Below are 20,036 nucleotides of genomic sequence, written 5' to 3'. Positions count from 1 at the left end.
GCTGTTTTTATTTAGCAAAGCCCTGTTCAACAAACCATTTATCAATTTAATGAGTGCTGTTAAAATCTATGTTTAGTTAGTGGAATAAAAAACTATGCCTAGGTTTAAGTTACTCACCAAGTTATTTGTTTGATATCGATCATGGGGCAACTTGCTATGTCAAATTTTTCAATACAAAATAGTCTTTCAGTAGAGCACAAACATCTTGATGCACATTATGCATATCCAGTAACATATAAAAGACATTCGAGTATTCACAAATAGGTGCAATAGGAAAACGTTACAAAAAATACCGTAGATTCTATATATTTCAAAGAATGTAAATTACTCTTTATGTAAATAAGAAATGTTTATTACCAGTGTCCGGTATTGAATATTAAGACATCATAGAACTGGGTTATATTCGCCCAATCATCAGCTGGAATATCGACGTCCACCTTGTAAAATCCCTTCAAACTATCTCTGCTCGGAAGATCCAACTGCTCCACAGGCTGCCACCTTTATATAATTAGTTATGAATAAGTAAAAGTAAATCAAAACTATTTAACAGATAAGTGCAAAAAAGATCTAGCAACAGTTTCGTATAAATGTTTTCTCATGTTTATAAAATGCATCATCTATACTATCTGCCTTAGTACACTAAACAATACTTAGCTCCACTGCAACTTACAGAATATGGCACAATAAAACAATATCTTCACACCCAGAATTACATAACTCATGCCCTTGCAATATGTACTGAAAAAAAAAGAGATTTTTTAATAAGTGTAAGGTTTGCAATTAGAGGAACCAACGTAATGCAACAAGATTGTTTATAAGTATATAGTTCATCATACAGAACTAGCCAGAATTTCACCCAAATTATCAATCACTTTCAAGCAAATGCTTACATGTACTTAGCAAGCAGCACAGCCCGGTGGTAAGCCAGAGTGAAATCAAACTTGGGGAAGTAGCCACCCCTCCACGCCCCTTTCCTCTTCCACTTCCGCGCACCTGGGTCAGCCGAACTCAGCACACAAAGGAACGCCACGATAAAATTCTCATTTAGTGAATCTCCAACGAACCCAATGCGCCGCCCCTTCATTGCATGAAGAAAGGCGGCAGGGTCGATCCGCGGCAGCGGCGACCCACCATAACCTTCAGGAATCCATACCCAAGAGTTGATCGCATCCATGTTCTCCCTCGCATTGCGAAAACAATTCCACGCGTTGCGATGAAATTTACAGGAAGCGTCGTACAGTGATCTGGTGTGATTTTTGCCTTGGGGATCGTAAGACCAGAAACCGCGGGTGAGATCAGCTGCGCGGATACTGCAAAGAGTATTGGTGTGTCGGCGGAGTGGAGGCGAGACCTTAAGGGAGAAGGGAGAGGATAGAAGGGAGGATGATGAGAAGAGGAGGAGAACGGCTAGGGTTAGGAGAAGAACGATGGAGGAAAGTCGAGGGGAGAGCTTCGTAGGCGGGTAGATGGATTCGCGAGCCATTAAAGCGTCGCCGACCAACGGTAGTTGGTCGGAATGCTGATAAACAGGCAAACGTGGCGGGCAACGACAATAGACGACTGATAGCGATTTGGCAACGACAGATGTTGGCAGAAATCTCTAAGAGGCTGTCTGATAACTCACTTACAGCCGGATTTGACTCGATTTGGAAGCGACGCGGACGGAGGAGAAAGATGGGAGTTTTCAGCGGTTTCTGTGCGCCGCGATCCCGTCGTTGTCTTCCCAGCTAGCTCTAGCTACTCTATCGCGAGTGTTCGTGTCACGAAGCCGAAGCTTTAGGGCGAACCGGCCAACGGGTAAGGGGACGGGGAACGCCGAGCGCCAATTAAATTCATTTAGGTTTTTTTAAGAATTTGGTATGATACAGAAATTGAAGTGAGAGAGGGCAAAATCAGGGACAGTAGAGTTTCATCTTTAACAAGTATATATTTGTTTTAATGTACAAAGCATTCTTCATCATGAAGTATATTCATCCAGCATCAATCTTTTGACATCATTTGTTCCTCGATATTGTTTCATGCATTATGAACAATAAATATATCACCTGAAAAAAATGTGTTTCATTTAATCATGAGATTTTGTTCAATTAGTGACAAAATACATTAGATAATCAGAATAGCTCTCCAATGTCGCTTCTATACGATAACTCAACGGTATTACTAATCCACTTCAATATTACTTGAATATTGATCCAATACCACCTCATCAAAACTACTTCACCGCATCTAACACCAATACTCATTTACTTCAATACTACATGAATATTGTCCCATTATCACTCTAACACCACCTCAGTACTACTTCAATATCACTCCAACACCAATCACTAACACCCCATTAATATTGTACAAAACACCACAAGATCACTCCAAGACCACCCCAACGCAACCTTATGCCAAAAACCACAATACCACTCATCAATATCTTTTCCCAAAATACCCAATATCACCTCAATATCACCCTACTATTGCCCCAATGCCACCCAGTATCACCCCATCAACATCTTGTCCCAAAAACCCCAAAAACCACTTCAATACTACCCTAATACAACTTCATTACTGCCCCTATATCACCAACATTGCATCGCCCCACGAAACTTTAACAATACCAAATCAATATCATTGCCACCTCAATACCACAAAAATTGCACCACCCCCGAAATCTCAACAAAACCAAACTAATACTACCCCTATACCAACACAGTATCATCCTAATGCTACTTCAATACCACAAACATTGATCCTCCCTCAAAACCTCAACAAAACCAAACAAATACTACCTCAATATCACACAAATACCACCATAATATGACTCCATAAACAGTTCAATACCACTTTAATACCTTTGACATTATGCCATCGCCAAATTTATATGATACTTGTGTGCACTAGCTTATATGTACTTATTTTCTTGTGTTATTAAAAATTTAAATGCTGCCTTTGTTAATTATATTTACTTTACAATGAACTTTTTTAGCAGGACAACTTTATGCTTATTTTGTTTTCTTTGAATCTTTTATAGTGCTTTAACTGCGAGTATGCTGACGTAGGTGCGAGCCTTCGACTGTTAGAGGAGTATGTGATCACATACATCGAATTCTTATCGACGAAGCTATAATCCTCTACATGATCAAAATTTAGTTAAATTCTTAAAGATGTCTCCTTACCAACACAAAAATAGCCCGACCCTACAAATTATGAAAGTACCAGGATGTTGATGAGAAGGTCTTTAAGATTGGTGGAACATTATCAACTTTCATTGTTGATAAAGTTGTTGTAGTTGAATTCTTAAATGCTACATTTGTTAGTTATATTTACTTTACAATGCACTTTTTTAGCAGAACAACTTTATGCTTATTTTGTCTTCTTTGAATCGTTTTATAGTGATTTAACTGCAAGTATGCTGATGTAGGTGCGGGCCTTCAACTGTTAGGGGAGTATGTGACCACGTACATCGAATTCTTATCGACGAAGCTATAATCCTCTACGTGATCAAAATTTAGTTAAATTTTTAAAGATGTCTCCTTACCAACACAAAAATAGCTTGACCATATAAATTATGAAAGTATTAGGATGTTGATAAGAATGTCTTTAAGATTGGTGGAACATCATCAACCTTCATTGTTGATCAAGTTGTTGTAATAATAAGAATTCGCAATAAAGTTGAACGCGCAATTTGGGACAAGTCTATATTATCAAATGTCACTTCATTGCAAATAAAGAGCAACCTCTTGAGCTTTGTTTCAAGGGAGTATGTCCATCTTGTTGTTGAGTTTATTATTAACTTTTTGATGTTGGACTTAATTTTTCCCTCGATCAACTATAACATGTCAAGCGGTACGTGCAGGTTTGTCTAAGATGTGCATGGTTTTTCTTATTAGTCAAGTTCCACATATGACTTTTTTATAGAGCAAATGGATATTACTACTTAGAAAATAAGGCGACAACAAATGTTTGGCTACATGAACAGATTTGTTGTCTTGATTACGACGAACATTTTGTATGCATCAAGACGTCTGACTTATTTTTACAACCAAATTAATGTTTTTTCTTCTCATTTCATATATGGTTTTATGAGCACACATACTTAAGCGCACTCGACGTACCTAACACTCGACCACGAATGTTAAGGTGGTCAAAAGCGGGAATTGGTGCAATAAATTATGCTATATTTTATTTTTTAAGATGATCATTAACGCGTATTTTCAATTACTAATTACTTATAATTGTTACATGACATTTTATTTTGCATAAGTAATATGAAAATCAACATTTATTTTGTTTTTTTTTTCTATTTTTTTATTTATTTAAGGACTTAACTGTGGCGAAGCTACAACTACTTGCTGGTGAAACCAATATCATCCCCCTCCGAGAAGCCTCGTTGTCAAATTCACAACTTAATCCCGCTCATGACATTGGTATCGGCCATTTTCGATAAACAATGTTGTCAAATTCATCGCAACCATCACCACCAAAATCTCAAGCCCAAATAAACATTGAAAATATCACGACTTCGAAGCTTCGGTGAATAGTCATATAGATAATTTATCAAGTGTCTTAGTCCAAGTTTGTTTGAACATCTCTTTTGAATCACATTTACTCACACACGTGTAAAAACATGTCATTTGTTTTGTTATTGTTGGTGGAGCGATGTACCCTTAAATGAAATATTTTTAATATGTCATTGACATAATGTATGATGAATAAAAGGAAATGCATTTTCTATAGCTTTGGTCATTGCTTGCTCATGATAAGTGAATATTGTTAATAGATGCCTATCATCTATTATACAAATAAATGTTTTAAATAATCACTTAAATAAGTCAATTATTTTTTCAGATAAAAAAACCTAATCCAATGAGGACATTATGTCAACAATGGTTAACCCCTACAAACGTTGCACAACCTAAGCTTTATTTATTCAATGTTTAACTTATATACAAAATTACGACACCACATAAGCAATAATATTTGATTTTTGAAATGCCATCACTCAAAATCTCATGAACCTACCGAAATCATCAACCAAGAAGTTACATGCAAACATATTATCTGCAACTTACCATTTTCTGTGAATAGTTGTATTAAATCATCCGTGTCGTAATATATATTTTTCACTCATCGCTCATTTTGAATAAAATTGAATGCATATTTTCTTAGAACCCCAATTTATCTACTCCACCAGCTTTCATGGTGGAAAGGTTGAATGCATCAATAGCTTTTGTCTTTGCTTCGGTCATCGATTTAAGCACATATCCGTTGATATCACTAAAATTCGACTTGATCCCTAGAAATGTTGGTCACCTGACTCTGCTCAGGAATGGTTATGAAAATTAATATTTTAAAAAATTTTCCATTTGTTATCTACGTCAGCACCATATCAAATAATGGTTGGACAACTAACCTTAATGTTTGTTTTTTTTAAACTTATATGCGCCATTGAGGCTAGACTCATTTTTAAAATCATTTTTATAGCATAAGAAGTCATTTGATTTTATATTCGTTAAATTTGGCCTAAAACGGACATTGCCCTTTCAAAGAGTGAATACAATTTGATATGCATATGCACGATACAATTTACATGCATTTTTTTTATTTTGCGAAACAATGTCAAACAACTATCTATAAAGAATTTGTCATTGCGAGCCGTATTCTGATGAGAGATGGGAAAATCATTTTATTTGTTATACCATATTCTCTATAAATAAGAGAAATATTTATTGTAAAAAAGGCTAGAAAAATATTTATATTTAGTTGAGTATCATACACTTGATATATTTTCATAATTTAATTTAGGAAAAAAAAAAACCTGTCAAATGGGAAAATTCCCGCCAAATTAGTGCCCTTCGCCTTTTCCCCTCAATCCAAACAAATGACCCTTGCGCAGCACTCCTCGATCTCAAACCCTCCACCGGAAATAATTTCCCAGCCATGGATACCTCCCCGAACTCTAACCCTAGCCCCTCCCCCAAATCCAACATCTACCATATCAGCGGCGTCCCAGTGGAGTTCCCCTACAAACCCTATGGCTCCCAGCTCGCTTTCATGAGCCGCGTCATCTCTACTCTCGAACGCGCGCGGCGGCAAGGCCATTGCAATGCTCTCCTCGAGTCCCCTACTGGCACCGGGAAAACCCTATCCCTTCTCTGCTCTTCTATTGCGTGGCAGCTGCACCAAAATCGGCGCCATCTATCCAAACCCCCTTCTAGTGTTTCGGAGCCTAACGAGGTCGCTGATCCTCTTATTCACGGGGGCGGGTTCATCCCTGATCCCGATCCATCTGGTGAGATATCCATCCTCTTTTTCCTTATCTCAATCTTTGAAAGAGTTGGGGTATATATTTGAACTTGGCAGGGAATACGGAGATGCCGCAGCAAACAACGAAAGCTAAAGCTCACAAGAAGCTTCTGACTCCCACCATTTATTATGCATCGTAAGTGGTTTAATACGTGGTTGTTGCAGCTGTTGATGAGTGGGCTATTTGGTATTGATTGTGTTGGGTTTTGTAATTGAAGGAGGACACATTCTCAGATCAGTCAAGTGATTCGGGAATACAGGAAGACATCTTACCGCGTGCCAATGGCTATTCTGGTCAGATTCAATCCTTACCTTAATTTATCATATTGATAACTTGTTAACAAGTTTAAAAAGGTCATAAAATTTTATGTTTGGATTTCCTAACTAAAAGCTGATATCAATAGGACTTAAAGCTGTTCGATTTATTTTCTAGATAAATATATTATTTTTGTAATCAAATAAAGTATGCATTGTACTAATGTCTTAGTTAATCCAAAAAAAAATAAAGCATGCCATGAACAGAAAATCTTGTTAGGGTATAAAAATGTTATGCAAGTTTATTATCACCTATGAAGGTTTATAGCAAGTTGTTTGGGTAAAAAAATGTTATGCAAATTTATTATCATCATTATGTTTTTGCTGCAAAGAATTTTGAATTTGTAAATTTAATATACTTTTTTTTATTTTGTGAATTCTCTTCACATAATAGTAAGTATGGGATCAAAATGATTGTCTCTACTATTTGCAGGTAAATATAATATTCTTAAACTATGTAAAATGCTGATTTAGTCCTTGACTCTTTAAAAAGTAACCAAAGACGTCTTTTGGCTGGTCTGTTTTAGTCATCATTCAAAGATTTTTGGCGCGGGGGCCGTATGTATTTACATATTTAACACATAAACATTCATATTTAATTGCATACCACTCAAATCTTTAATATCACATAAAAAATACCACATTCAAAAGAGAAATACACATTTTTCAAGCACATATCTGTGATACCATGACATTATAAGTGTAAATATCAAACTATGATTGCTATATATGTAAATAAATAAGAATTGTGTGGAATGTATGTACATTTTCTTTTAATCTTTAGTATCCTTAACTATGAAAATATCAATTTGACGAATAAAGATTAGAAATATTTAGACAGTGCTATGTAACTCATTGGCGTTTTGGTTACATTGTTTTCATCAAGCTTTGTGCTATTTTAGTTGGAATGGTAGTACTTGATATCTGTTATCTTTCCCAGGCATCACGGAAGCACTATTGTACCAATAAATATGTATGTGGTAAAGAAAACGTGGACGATGTATGGTATATTCTTTACCCCCGTTGATTACTGGCTGGCATTTCCACCAGTTACTCTCTGTGATACTTTTGGTCATGTTGCAGTAAATTGCTCCTAAAGGACACCATTGGAGGTTGCCTTGAGTTCAAGTTAGTAGATTCAAACATGGTTAAAACTGTTCAGCTCTCGTTCTTTCTCTCTATGTGTGTGTGAGCGCTCGCGTGTATATATATATATATATATATAGACACACACACACACTGTCATAATAATAATAATAATAATAACAACAACAACAACAAGAATAATAATAATAATAATAATAATAATAATAATAATAAGATGGTTATGTAGTTCATGTTCCATTCGCTTCTTAAGAGTTATGTACGAATAACTTTTTTGATGTAATTTGCAATCAGAAATGCAAACAAAGTCAGAAATCATCCTTCTCTTCAGATTGGTGGGTGTTTTGAGGTTCATGATATAGAGGACCTAGTAAGCATTGGCCAACGTGTAAAAGGTTTGAGCTACTACAGTCTATAGACGCTAAACCACTTAATTTGGAAAAGTTGCAATTTCGTGGACTTTGCACTAATGCTTTTTTTTTTTCCCCTCTCATTTTCAGGTTGTTCGTACTTTGCTGCTCAAACTCTTGCGGCTGAAGCACAGTTAGTCTTTTGCCCATATAGCTACATCATAAATCCAATTGTTCGGAGAGCTATGGATGTTGATATCAAAGGATCCATTCTAATTCTTGATGAGGCCCAGTATGCTTTCTAAATTGTTTAGAAAAGTCTATGCCAAAAGCAAATTTTGCAACCATATCAACTTTGTGATTTGTTTATAGATTTGGCTGTATTAACCATTTTAAAATGCGAGAGATATTTGTTAACTACATATTACTTTATTTATTTCAGGGGCATTTACATACACACTGCACAATTGTTGTGTATTTACATATCTAACACCTAAACTTACATTCAGGACGCTTAAATATATAACATCACATAAAAATACCACTTTTACCAACCTTTTAATGCACAAATGCACTTTTTTATGCGTGGGTTTATAGCACCAAGATGCTATAAATATAAATACCAAACTTCAGGTATTAGATAGGTAAATCCATAAGAATTGTGCAGTATGCATGCAAATTTCTTGTTATTTTGCACTCAAGCAATCTGCTGTGCTAGTCTTCTTAAGCACAACCTTGCCTAATGTACTTAGAATTGTTTAGATTTTTTCGCTAATTTTGTTTTAAGGAGTATTTACAGACATAGAATTTGGAAGATGTATGTTAATGTCTCTTTAAATTAGTTTGAACTTGCATTTCACACATCTGTTTGTAAATATATCTTTTGCTTTCTGTGCCTTTTGAATAGCAATGTTGAAGACATGGCGCGTGATGGTGGAACTGTGGATATTGAAGAAGATGTGCTACATGGTTAGAAAACTACTTTTCATTATATCTATTAGTTTAAATAATGCTCTCATCGTAATTAATTTTGTTCTGAAGCACTTCAGGCCGAATTGGGGCAGTTGTGCATGAATGATAATCTTGAGATGACATACAGACCACTATATGATGTCATTCAGGTATGTTTTATAGCTGTTAAGTTGTAACTTGGAAATATTACATTTATCTGTTGCACTTTACGATCTTTTATTAAATCTTCAGGGAATTGTAGGTTGGATCAATATCAGGAAAGATAATTTGCAGAGATGTGAATTTGAGCATTATTTGTCAACGTGAGTTTTTTCTTTCATCGATTCTTTTTTTTTTCCTTAATGCAAATTCTCTTTGTGCATGCTTCATTTTCTTTAGTAGAAGCATTTAAATGTCATTGGATTGTGATGCTTTTCTTAATGTACATCGTATTTATGTCTTTTTCAACGTTGGGCTGTTATGAAACAATTTAAAAACATAAAATTTAATGTTTTTTTTTTTCAATTTTATTGAAATATAGATTACACTATAGGTTTTTAAAACTGGTATTAATTTTTTCTTTGGTCCTGAACCGCAGTATTGCCTTTTAATATAATCTTAATTCAGGGCTCATCAAAATTTGTAGTTGGAAAAATTACCATTTATGCATGGGACATAGCTTTTAGCATTGATATATCAGGCAAAATTTACTTCTTTCTTGACATACTCCAACATTTAGTATTTCTTATATATATATATATGTTTGTATGTATGAATGTATGTATGCATGCATGTATGGCTTCAAGAATATATAAAATGCATTTCATCAATATTCTTTCCATGGAAACATGATTTTTAGTATGAATTCAACTTTATTTGAATTCAAATTTAATTATATCCAATCCCAAATAATTCTTATTTGAAGAACATTTTTTTTATAAAATTAATTTAGAAATCCAATTTAATATAGATGATTGAAAAACCTCATTTCTTGTGTTCATCATGTCTACATTTTGGTGCATGCGATGCAATTCCTTTAGTTGGACTGGCGACAAGGCCAAGCAACAGCTTCAACAAATTGGAATTTCTCAACAATACTTTCCTGTTCTTCAAGAATGTGCCACAAAGGTGCTTTTTCAGCATTCTTATGCTTTTGCATTATCTTTTATACAATATTCTGATCTATTACAAATTTCTATATTCAAGGCCATCAAAGCAGGAGCCGAGGCAGTTCCCGGTGAAACACATTTAACTGGCATTTCATTAATAACCCTTGAAGGTAAGGCTTATTTCTAGATGGTTTTGGTCTCCTGCCGATTGCTGTGTTACAAGGGTCAACAATTTCTGCCACCCAGGACTATTCTCCTCGCTCAGTTATTTTTTCTCTGGAAATGGATGTCATGCAAATGATTATCAGCTTGCATTGCAACGCTATGTCAAGCGAGATGGGAGTAAGTCAGATATATGAAATATTTTATTCAGAGAAATAGTTCTGATTTAACTTCTTTCTGATATTTTTTAGGAAGATTTACATGTACTGCACTCAATTTTTATGTATTACATATCTAGCACCTAGAATTCAATCTGTATATCTGTTACCTTATTTATGCATGAAAAGGTTTAATTCACTTTTTTTAACTTAAAATAGTGATATGTTTTTATGTGATATGAAAGATTTAGGCGGTATAAATGTAAAATTGAAGTTTAGGTGTTAAATATGTAGATATATAAGAATTTGGTGGTTGGTTTGTAAATGCCCATCATTTTTATCCCAAGGGTCCTTTTGAGAATGGTTGAACTTCTTGCCTTATGATGACATCCTCCATGATATGCATCTTTCCATTATGATGTTTTGAGCTTTTTTGTCTTCTAGAACTTTGAATTATGGGAAGTTATTGTCAAGGGATGTTGGGAATCCTCCTACAATTCTCAATGTCACATCGAAATAGGATCACAAGATTCGAGAAAATCAAAACGATAAATTTAAACCAGAAAACAATAAAAAACAACCTGAAAAGAGCACAGGAATTTAACGTGGAAAAACTCGAGAACAATTAAAAACTATGGAGTCACACCAACACAAATTTCACTATGAATTTCAGAGTGTTTTACAAAGGATTCACACAAGTTTCTTCTCCACACTCACACGAAGAAGCTTATAGCGCGCCACTCCACACTCTTCCTATTGATCTGACACAGGAACACACGTCGAAAACACCAGAATCCTTCTCGCATTCACCAGGATTTTGTTGATGAACAAATCAGAAGAGTTATGCACCAAACCCGTACATATGTTGCCCGAAATTTGGGCGCATGAGTGCCTAGCTCTCTAGAAATAGGCCCCCAACACTAGAAGTGGCACCCAAGCGCCCAATTTGGGCGCATGATTTCCACCTTCTCGATATGCAAACACTCAACGGATGCTTAAGTGCCCATAGCCCAACGACTTGGCGTCGGGTGCACTAACAGTGTGGAAGCCAGCCAACTTGCTGCTCATGGGTGCTACAATCAAATTCCACAACTAACAATCTTTCACTTGAAGATTGATAGCACCAAGTCCAGTCCTTTGTACCTGCACCTCCATCTTAATTACCTTCATAGTCACGTACCGTGGTCACATATCGTGGTGTGGCTCGCCCTAGATCTTAACCTTCATGAAACTCAACTAAAGATAAGCACAACTTTAGTTTCTCAATAATGACCGTCTTCGTCAACATATCCTCATGATTTTCAGCTATATATATCTCAGAAATAACTGTCAATCTTCTGGAAGATATCAATGAAATGCTACATGAACTGTATATGTTTCGTTCTGACATGAGAACAATATTCTTAGCAAGATGAATCACACTCATATTGTCATTGTAGAGTTTTTCAATTTCATGCTCTTTGCCCAATTCAACCATGAAATTATGTACCCAAATTATCTCTTTGCTAGCATCAACAATAAAAACATATTCGGCCTTTGTCTGCAACCTGAAAACCTAACTCACCACTGTGCTTTCCAATGTGAAGATACACCGTGTTGTACTTCTCCCACTGTTCACATTTCTGCCAGATCTGAATCAATAAACACTTCTGCCAGGCCTGAATCAATAAATCCCAATATTTCCATTATAAAGTGCCATGTTTACTGTTCCTCTCAAACTTATGAGAAGCTATTTTATCACCTCCCAATTACGTCTGCCTAGATTGCCTATGCACATGCAATATCTGGTCTTGTACAAATCATCGCGTGCGTCAAACTTCCAATTGCCGAAGCATATGAAATTTTCTCCATATGTGCTTGCTCTGCTTCAGAGTTTGACGATAACTCCTTAGATAGTTTGAAGTGACTACCATAGGGAGTGCTAACTGGTTTCACCTTACTCATGTTTAACCTCTATAGGATCTTTTCAACATACTCTGCCCGAGACAACTTCAATGTTCCTGCACTCATGTCCCTGCTGATTCTCATTATGAGGATCTTCTTGGTTGGACCTGTTCTCGAACTCACTTGATAACTAATTCTTCAAGTTCCTGATTCTCTTTATATCTGCTTCTCCAATCAACATGTTATCTGCATACAAAAGAAGCAAAATATAACAACTACCAAAGTTTTGATGAAACAATAGTGTTCTGCCAGACACTTTAAGTACCCATTTTCTGAAATAAACCTGTCAAACCTCCTGTATCACTGTCTCGGGGCTGTTTCAAGTCATAGAGTCTCCTCCTCAACCTCAAATTATAGACCAAACTTTCTTTGTCTTGTGGCTGCACCATATATAACTCATGCTCCAAATCTCCATGTAAGAAAATTGTTTTTACATCCATCTGCTCCAGATGTAGATCTTCCATTGCTACCAGACTCAACACAATCTTGACAATTCTCTTCTACACCACTCGAGAGAAAATTTATGTACAATCCACTCATTCCTTCTACTGAACACCCTGTACAACAAGTCTTGCCTTGTAGCGCTTGCTGCCACCTGACTCCTCTTTCAACATGTTGAACCACCTATTATGCATCGCTCTTTTGTCATTTGGTATTACCGTCAAATCTCAAGTTTGATTTGACTCCATAGATTACATTTCTATATTTATGACGAGCTCTAACTCTTTTAAATCTTTAACTTGAGCGACCTCCTCAAAGTACTTTGGTTCACCACTATCAATTAGTGACAAATAGTGTAAAGAAAGCGAATACCTTTGTATGAGATGTTTCACTCCACTAGATCTTCTAACTTCTGTTGTAGGTGTCTGAGGAACTTTCAGTGCTCTGTTGACCTCATTTTGAGGCCATTACTCTTTTCTTTAGGATCCTAGAATCTAGCTTTAGGGGTTCCTATTGACTATCTTAGAAAACTAATATTGGAATTCATCCCCTTAGAAATTCCAGCCACTTCCTATTTCTCTTGTGATGTCTCGCATTGATGATCTCAAAATCATCGTTGTATGGTCGAGTGGTTAAAGACTATCATGTGGAGACTCAAGGAGAATTTCCCAATAGGATCTCAAGTCCTACGAAAACCTCTTCAGGACTTTATCATCACACACACAAAATGCACTAAGTTGCACAAGATTGGGCTAAAGTTGAGCTTAATAGATGGGTGAAAATGTTATGAAGGGTCACTTTAAGCATTTATTGAGTTTAATGTTAGGAATGAGAATGATTATGAAATTGGGGAGCTGGAACATATGAGTGAAATGCATAAATCAAAAATGCATTTTCTGAAAAATGTGAAGGATGCTAGGGAAGCTTGCACAATGAAATTATTTGAGAAAAGAAAAGCTCAGATTTATTCTCAATTTGGGGCTTAGTTTTGGCTCCTTGTAGCTATCTTCTTTGTTCAAATCGCTTGTTGGGTGGAAATTTAACTTTTCAGGTTTCTTATGTTGTTATTTACTTATTTAAAATACATGCTGATGGAATAATTGTTGGTGCCCTTATTTGAAAAGCATGCTAGAAGAAATCTTTTTGTTAGAGAATTATTTTAGTTTCCATATTTCTTGTTATTTTCTTATTCGAATCATATGTTGAATGAAAGGATGATTTGAGACTTGATTCTTGAGCTTTATTATTGTTATTCCTGTCCAAATAAATGCTGAAGGTTTTGTATTGTCTTTCCCCATTTGGTGGGCTCGGTTTTGGCTCCTTCTGGACTGGATTTTAGCTGAAAGTTTTATACTATTTTGCCCCTTTCCTGGCTTCGGTTTGGTCTGAGATTTGGGTCCAGTTTTGCCTTGAAATGGATCAGTTTTGCCCCTTGTGCTGGGCCTGATTTTCTGTCGTGATGACTATTTTTTTAGTTACCTATTGGGTTAGGCCTTGCTTTTGGGTTGGCCATGTATTGAACATATTTGAGACATGTTTTTTTTGCTGTTCCTTTGAGGCATTCTACGATTGGAATACATAAACAATTAAAGTTTGGTTTCTAGGACTTTTTGTAGTTGCTTTGAGTGTTGTTTCGCTCCTTACAGTTGCTGTCCTTCTTTTCGAATCGTATGTTGGAAGAAATATTGTCTTTTTGAGAGCTTTTAAAATTTATTTCAGGAAGGTTTACTTTAGTTCTCGTATGTTGGAGGTTTATTCAGGCTAATTTGGCCCTCTTGATTGCCTTGGCCGTGAACACTTACATGTTATTTTGGATAATATTGTATTTGTACAGTGCAAGAGGTCTGTGGTTGAAATTGGAAAGACTTTTAAAATGCTATTTTTTTAGAAAACTCACAAGATTGCCGTTTGGAAAGGGTTTGAAGTTTATAAAATAATAGTTCAAAAAGAGTTTGGAAGTTTGACATTAAGTTTGAATAACATAAACGCCACATTTGAGTTCAGGCTTGGGTGTGACTATGCAAGTAATGATGGAACCATGTATATAATTGTCACATTAATTCGGGTCCGTTTCGACCTATTCAAAACAAGAATGGGAAGGAATACCCTTTCTTGGGTTGATTCATTTATGAAATTTGAGTAAATGATATCTTTCTTGGATTGATTCAAGGATCTTGGGTCCTCATTTTCAGGTCTTTTCGTCATAAGTTTTGAGGGCTGATTCATCCTTCATTTTTTTGATCTTTTAGGTGGACCAGTTCCTCCTCTCTCTTATCCCCATTTTTATTCTTTTATTTTCTTGCTTCTTGGTTCGGTTTTCGGTGCTTATGTCTGACACATACGTGCCCATATATAGCCTTTTGCTATATATGAAACCATCAAGCAAGTTCGCAAGTAGGTAGGTTTTGTTTTTTAAGGGGCTTAGGGCGATGATGACAAAGACACGCTGGTGGTAGAACATAATGATATTCCATCCTACGACATCAGGACCCAATTCTGAGATATGATAAACTGTAGGATGACAATATCATTCACCGACACAAAACTAACGGGGGACTCGTACCTTCTTAGGTTGTTGGCGGTTCTACGCCCGACGGCGCGATCGACTCGTGGACAATCATAACTTTTCAAAACTGATAAAAACATATACATTATTTATAAAAAATATTTTTACTATAAAATTGATACAACTTTTTTTTGTATGCCTGAAATCCATGTGCATGCTAAAATATAGTTTTAAATATATTATAACTTGATTGTCCACTGATTACCAGTACCAGGCTAAAGAGTACCCTCCTAAGTTAGGTTTAGTATGACACTCTTCTAGTTGAGTGGCGGGCTTTATACATCCGGGTGACCGATAGACGTTCATCGAGTACAAATATATATTATCTGAACCTAGCCCCGACCCGAGTGCTTGCGGTTTTCTTTCCTCGGATTTTTGGTAACTTTCTTTGAGCTATTATTTGTCGTTTTTATTTCGTGATTTCCATTGTGAGTCATATGTCGATTTTATCAAATTTTCTTTTGTCGTGGGTCATTTGGCGCTCTTTCTTGAGTTTTCTAAGTGGTATTTCTTTTGCTAATGTAATTCATGCTAGTTCATTTCTTAAAGATTCTGTTACTATACTTTTACCTGCTACTGCTACTTTTACACACTATACCTTAGAATAAGAGGCCAATAGTTGGTTTTATAGGAGGTACCCGAAAGCAGAACGTTGACTAAACAATTGCATATACCCTTAAAATTAACATTAAATCCGAAGGCGCTATGACCGAGAGCTTGGAGCGAACACCGCGGGCAGCATGACGAGGACACACAGAAGAACGACTTAGAGGTGGATCTGAAACACCAAAACAAGTTCATGTCAACTAAACATTTTTCTTAGTTTAAATAACAATCCATAGTATTTCGAGTAGCTTTCTTAGCGCAACGTAAATTCTCACCTTATTTTTCAGGCTTTTGCACAACCCTTTTGTTCAATTATATGTCCTAACACTTTTAGGATTCCGAGATTTATCGTACGGTACAGTGTAAATCCTCCTACCTTTTTAGGCCATTTGCACGATCAGATATTGTGTAAATGTAAGTCCTAAGTTCTAAAGTAAGTTGCAGAATTAAACATTGGATAACATCATTTTAAAGACATAAAACCAAACAATAAGATAGTTGGGAAATCACCAGGGTTTCCCTTGGATCCGTGATATCTCATGCTCTTCATTTTTTTGGATTCCTTAAAATGATTGTTCCTATTTGAGCCACTCCCATTTGATTTTCCCGTGTCAAATCTTGGAAATCTAAACTTTGAAATCTGGAAGGTAAAACCACTGATCTTAATCGAGAGTTTTTTTAAGCGACATCGGTCATTTAGGATGTAATTAACTATAGGGGCTTGCCTCTATAGGGAACTTGGAATCCATGTAAAATAAACTTTATCTAATCTTTATATTAGGTTGGGGAACTTGCCGACCATAAATAAAAGATTTTGTAGACCAAACGAATATCACAAACTTCTTAGTTTAGGTGGTTGAGCGTGCTGTTAAGTGATATGCCTATCATTCGGGATTGTGTATTACTTGTGGTATCACATTCAACCGTCTAATCTATTTAATATGTGAGACTCGTTTGGTCTTATCTATTTTTAATTAAAATGTTACTTTAAAAAAATCATTTATATTAAAACTATTTTCATATTTTAAAAAAATCATCCCTTTTCATATTTTCAAAAAAATTAACGGTCGACATGCTCCTTCTGGTTGAACATTTATTCTTTCTCCATTCTCTCGATCACCAGTATCATCTATCTTCACATATTTGGATTCTTCAGAAGTAGCTGATGAACTGTCCTGAGTTCTATCCCTGTCATTGTACATCTCCATCTCATTAAAAGTGACGCTCATGCTCCTGATGAATTTTTGATTATGATAATCCCATAACTAGTACTCAAACTCATCTGCGCCATATCTAATGAAGGTCCAATTGACAGATTTTGAGTCAAGCTTGCTTCTAGAACTTGTATCAATATGCACATGTGCAAAACACCAAAATACACTTAAATGAAATTGACATACTTTTTTGTCACTTCAAGCTTCTTCAGGTAAGCCTTCCTCTAAAGGTACTAATGAACTACAATTAATCAAATAAATTGTAGTGTTAACTGCTTTAGCCCAAAACTGTTTCGGCAAGCCTGCATGCAATCTCATACTCTTATTACGCTTCGTGATTGTTCTCTTCATGTGCTTAACCACACCATTTTGCTGCGGTGTCCTTTGGACAACAAACTCATGGCTGACCCCGTCTGTAGCACAAAAAATTCCTGATCTTTTGATCACGGTTCTCATCTCCATTTTTTGATCTGAGAAACTTCAACTTCAAGTATATCTTATTTTCTACTATAACCTTCTATTTCTTAAAGACTTCAAATACATTGGATTTCTATTTTAAGAAATAAACCAATACATATCTCGTGCGATCATCACTGAATGTGACAAAATAACAAGAATCTCAAATGGACTAAACTGGAGTAGGACCCCATATATCAATATGCACTAACTTCAGTTTCTTTGACTTCACCTCTGACTCGCTCTTGAAGAAAGAAACATTATTTTGCTTGCCATAAACACTTTCTTCACATAAATCCAGATCAGCTGATTTCAAACTCTGAAGCTTATTCTTTGAAAGTAGAGACTTCTTACCTTTCTCGGTTATATGGCTAATTCTACGGTGCGACAGACTTGCATACACCTTGGTTCCAATCACTTCAATGAAATTAGCTATTTCATTGACCAGATAAAAGGGCACCTTCAATGTTGTTCCGAGGCATCACTAATGCCCCCTGGTCACATTCCACAAATCACCTGTGAAAGTTGTCACGAATCCTAACTTTACCCGCTGGCTCACAGAGATAAGATTTCTCTTCAAACTTGGAACATGTCTAATATTAGTACGCTTCCATACTGTTCCATTTGACAAATTGATATCAACATCACCCTTTTCTATTATACTGCAGTTGTTATCTCATAAATAAATTTTTCCTAGATCACTGTAAGTGTAGTTTTTGAATATCTCTTTATTGGGACAACATGAAAAGAGACACCTAAATCCACTATCTAGGCTTCAATGCTGACTAGTGATAACATCAGAGTCATTTTGGATTTCACCTGTGGAGGTATCAGTAGAGAAACTACTAATTTGTCCTCTACTACTAACTTTCCTTGGAGCTTTGCAGTTCTTCTTGAAATGCCCATTCTTATTGCAGTTCCAACATTCTCTTCGACTTGACTTAGACTTTCTTTGTTGGACTTGGATCCGCCTTTGCCCGTATTTCTGCCCAGATTCATTCTTTTGTTATCTGTATTCAATGCAGAACCTGAAGATTCATCATTCACAGCTTTTCTGTGAACTTCTCCTTTTAACATCAGACCCACAATATTATCGGAGTTCAACTTCGAAGTTTCTGAGGAATTATTCACTGTCGTTACCAAACTATCCCAACTTTTTGACAAATAAGATAATATCACTAGTGCTCTGACCTTATCATCAAAATTGATCCCATAGAACACAACTGGCTCGTCACAATGTTGAAGTTATTGAGATGTTCTGCCACCGAATTGCCTTCCACCATCTTCATGTTGCATAATTTCTTCAGGACAAAAATCTTATTAGAAGCAGAAGGTTTTTCGTGCATCTTAAATAGTGTCGCCATGAGATTCGCCATAGTTTTTCTCATTCACAATGCTAAACACAATGGATGAGAAAAGTGTTGCCGTTCGATCCAACACTTCTCATTCATTTATAGGCATAGACTCAAGCTTCTTTGTGATTCCTTGTAGTGACAAATACAATTTTTTCTGATAAAACAAATCCTTCACGTGCATCTTCTAGAAAGTGAAGTTCGTACCTTTGAACTTTTTCACATTGAATCTTAATTCTTCGGCCATTGCTCTCGCTAGAATCAAACATAGCTTTGATAAAAATTTTTGTTGAGAATCCTCCAAACAATTCTCAATGTCACAGTGGAATGTGATCATAGGATTCGAGAAAACCGAAACAATAAGTTTAATTCATAGGCACAATAAAAAAACAACTAGAAAAGAACACAAATTTTTGGTGTAAAGTCCCGAGAAAGAGAAAAAAAATCATGGATTCATGCCATCACAAATTTTACTATGAGTTTCAGTGAGTTTTACAAAGGATTCATACATGTTTCTTCTCCACACTCACACGAAGAAACTCACAGTGTACCAGTCCACACTCTTCTTACTGATTCAACGCAAAAAATGCACGCCGAAAAACATAGAATCTTTCTCACCAACACTTCTCACATTCACCGGGATTTTGTTGATGAACAAACAGGAAGAGTTACACTCCAAGTCCACACATACGCAGCTCGAAATTGTGGCATAAGTAACATTTCTCGTGAAAACTGCTTTTGGGCACCTGGGTGCCCAGTTCTTTGGAAATAGGTGCCCCACTGCCAGAAATGGGCACCTAGGCACCCACTTTGGGAGCAAGACTTCCACCTTCTCGGTCTGTGAACACTCAATGGGCGCTTAAGCCCTCATAGCCAGGTTCCGGATGCGCTGAATACGTGGAAGCCGGTCTTCCTGCTGCTCATGGGTGCTACAATTAGACTCCACAAATAATAAGAGAAAGATTCATATTATATTTAAAAACAAATTGACGTTTTAACCAAACATTTTGC

The 20,036-nt window shown here is 36.1% G+C and overlaps 2 protein-coding genes across 2 annotated transcripts; one reads left to right on the top strand and one right to left on the bottom strand.

The window, feature by feature from the left end:
• Positions 1–357: 357 nt before the first annotated feature.
• Positions 358–1,891, bottom strand: LOC110019717 (protein trichome birefringence-like 12; the record flags this gene model as incomplete). Its single annotated transcript, XM_020717505.1, is given in 2 exon segments — positions 358–498; positions 891–1,891. Coding segments are annotated over 2 exon segments (734 nt in total), but the record flags the coding sequence as incomplete, so codon positions are not given.
• A 3,973-nt stretch (positions 1,892–5,864) lies between these two features.
• Positions 5,865–10,485, top strand: LOC110019716 (Fanconi anemia group J protein homolog). Its single transcript, XM_020717504.1, has 13 exons — positions 5,865–6,283; positions 6,355–6,433; positions 6,516–6,591; positions 7,553–7,617; positions 7,696–7,740; positions 8,011–8,111; positions 8,217–8,358; positions 8,974–9,035; positions 9,108–9,187; positions 9,270–9,340; positions 10,058–10,145; positions 10,224–10,296; positions 10,373–10,485. Exons 1-13 carry the CDS (start codon positions 5,932–5,934, stop codon positions 10,483–10,485), a joined length of 1,347 nt encoding a protein of 448 aa, XP_020573163.1. The 5' UTR covers positions 5,865–5,931.
• Positions 10,486–20,036: the final 9,551 nt, after the last annotated feature.

The sequence above is a fragment of the Phalaenopsis equestris genome, unplaced genomic scaffold (assembly GCF_001263595.1).
Source record: "Phalaenopsis equestris unplaced genomic scaffold, ASM126359v1 Scaffold000073, whole genome shotgun sequence".
Lineage (NCBI taxonomy): Eukaryota > Viridiplantae > Streptophyta > Magnoliopsida > Asparagales > Orchidaceae > Phalaenopsis > Phalaenopsis equestris.
This window is presented reverse-complemented; position numbering and strand designations above follow the sequence as displayed.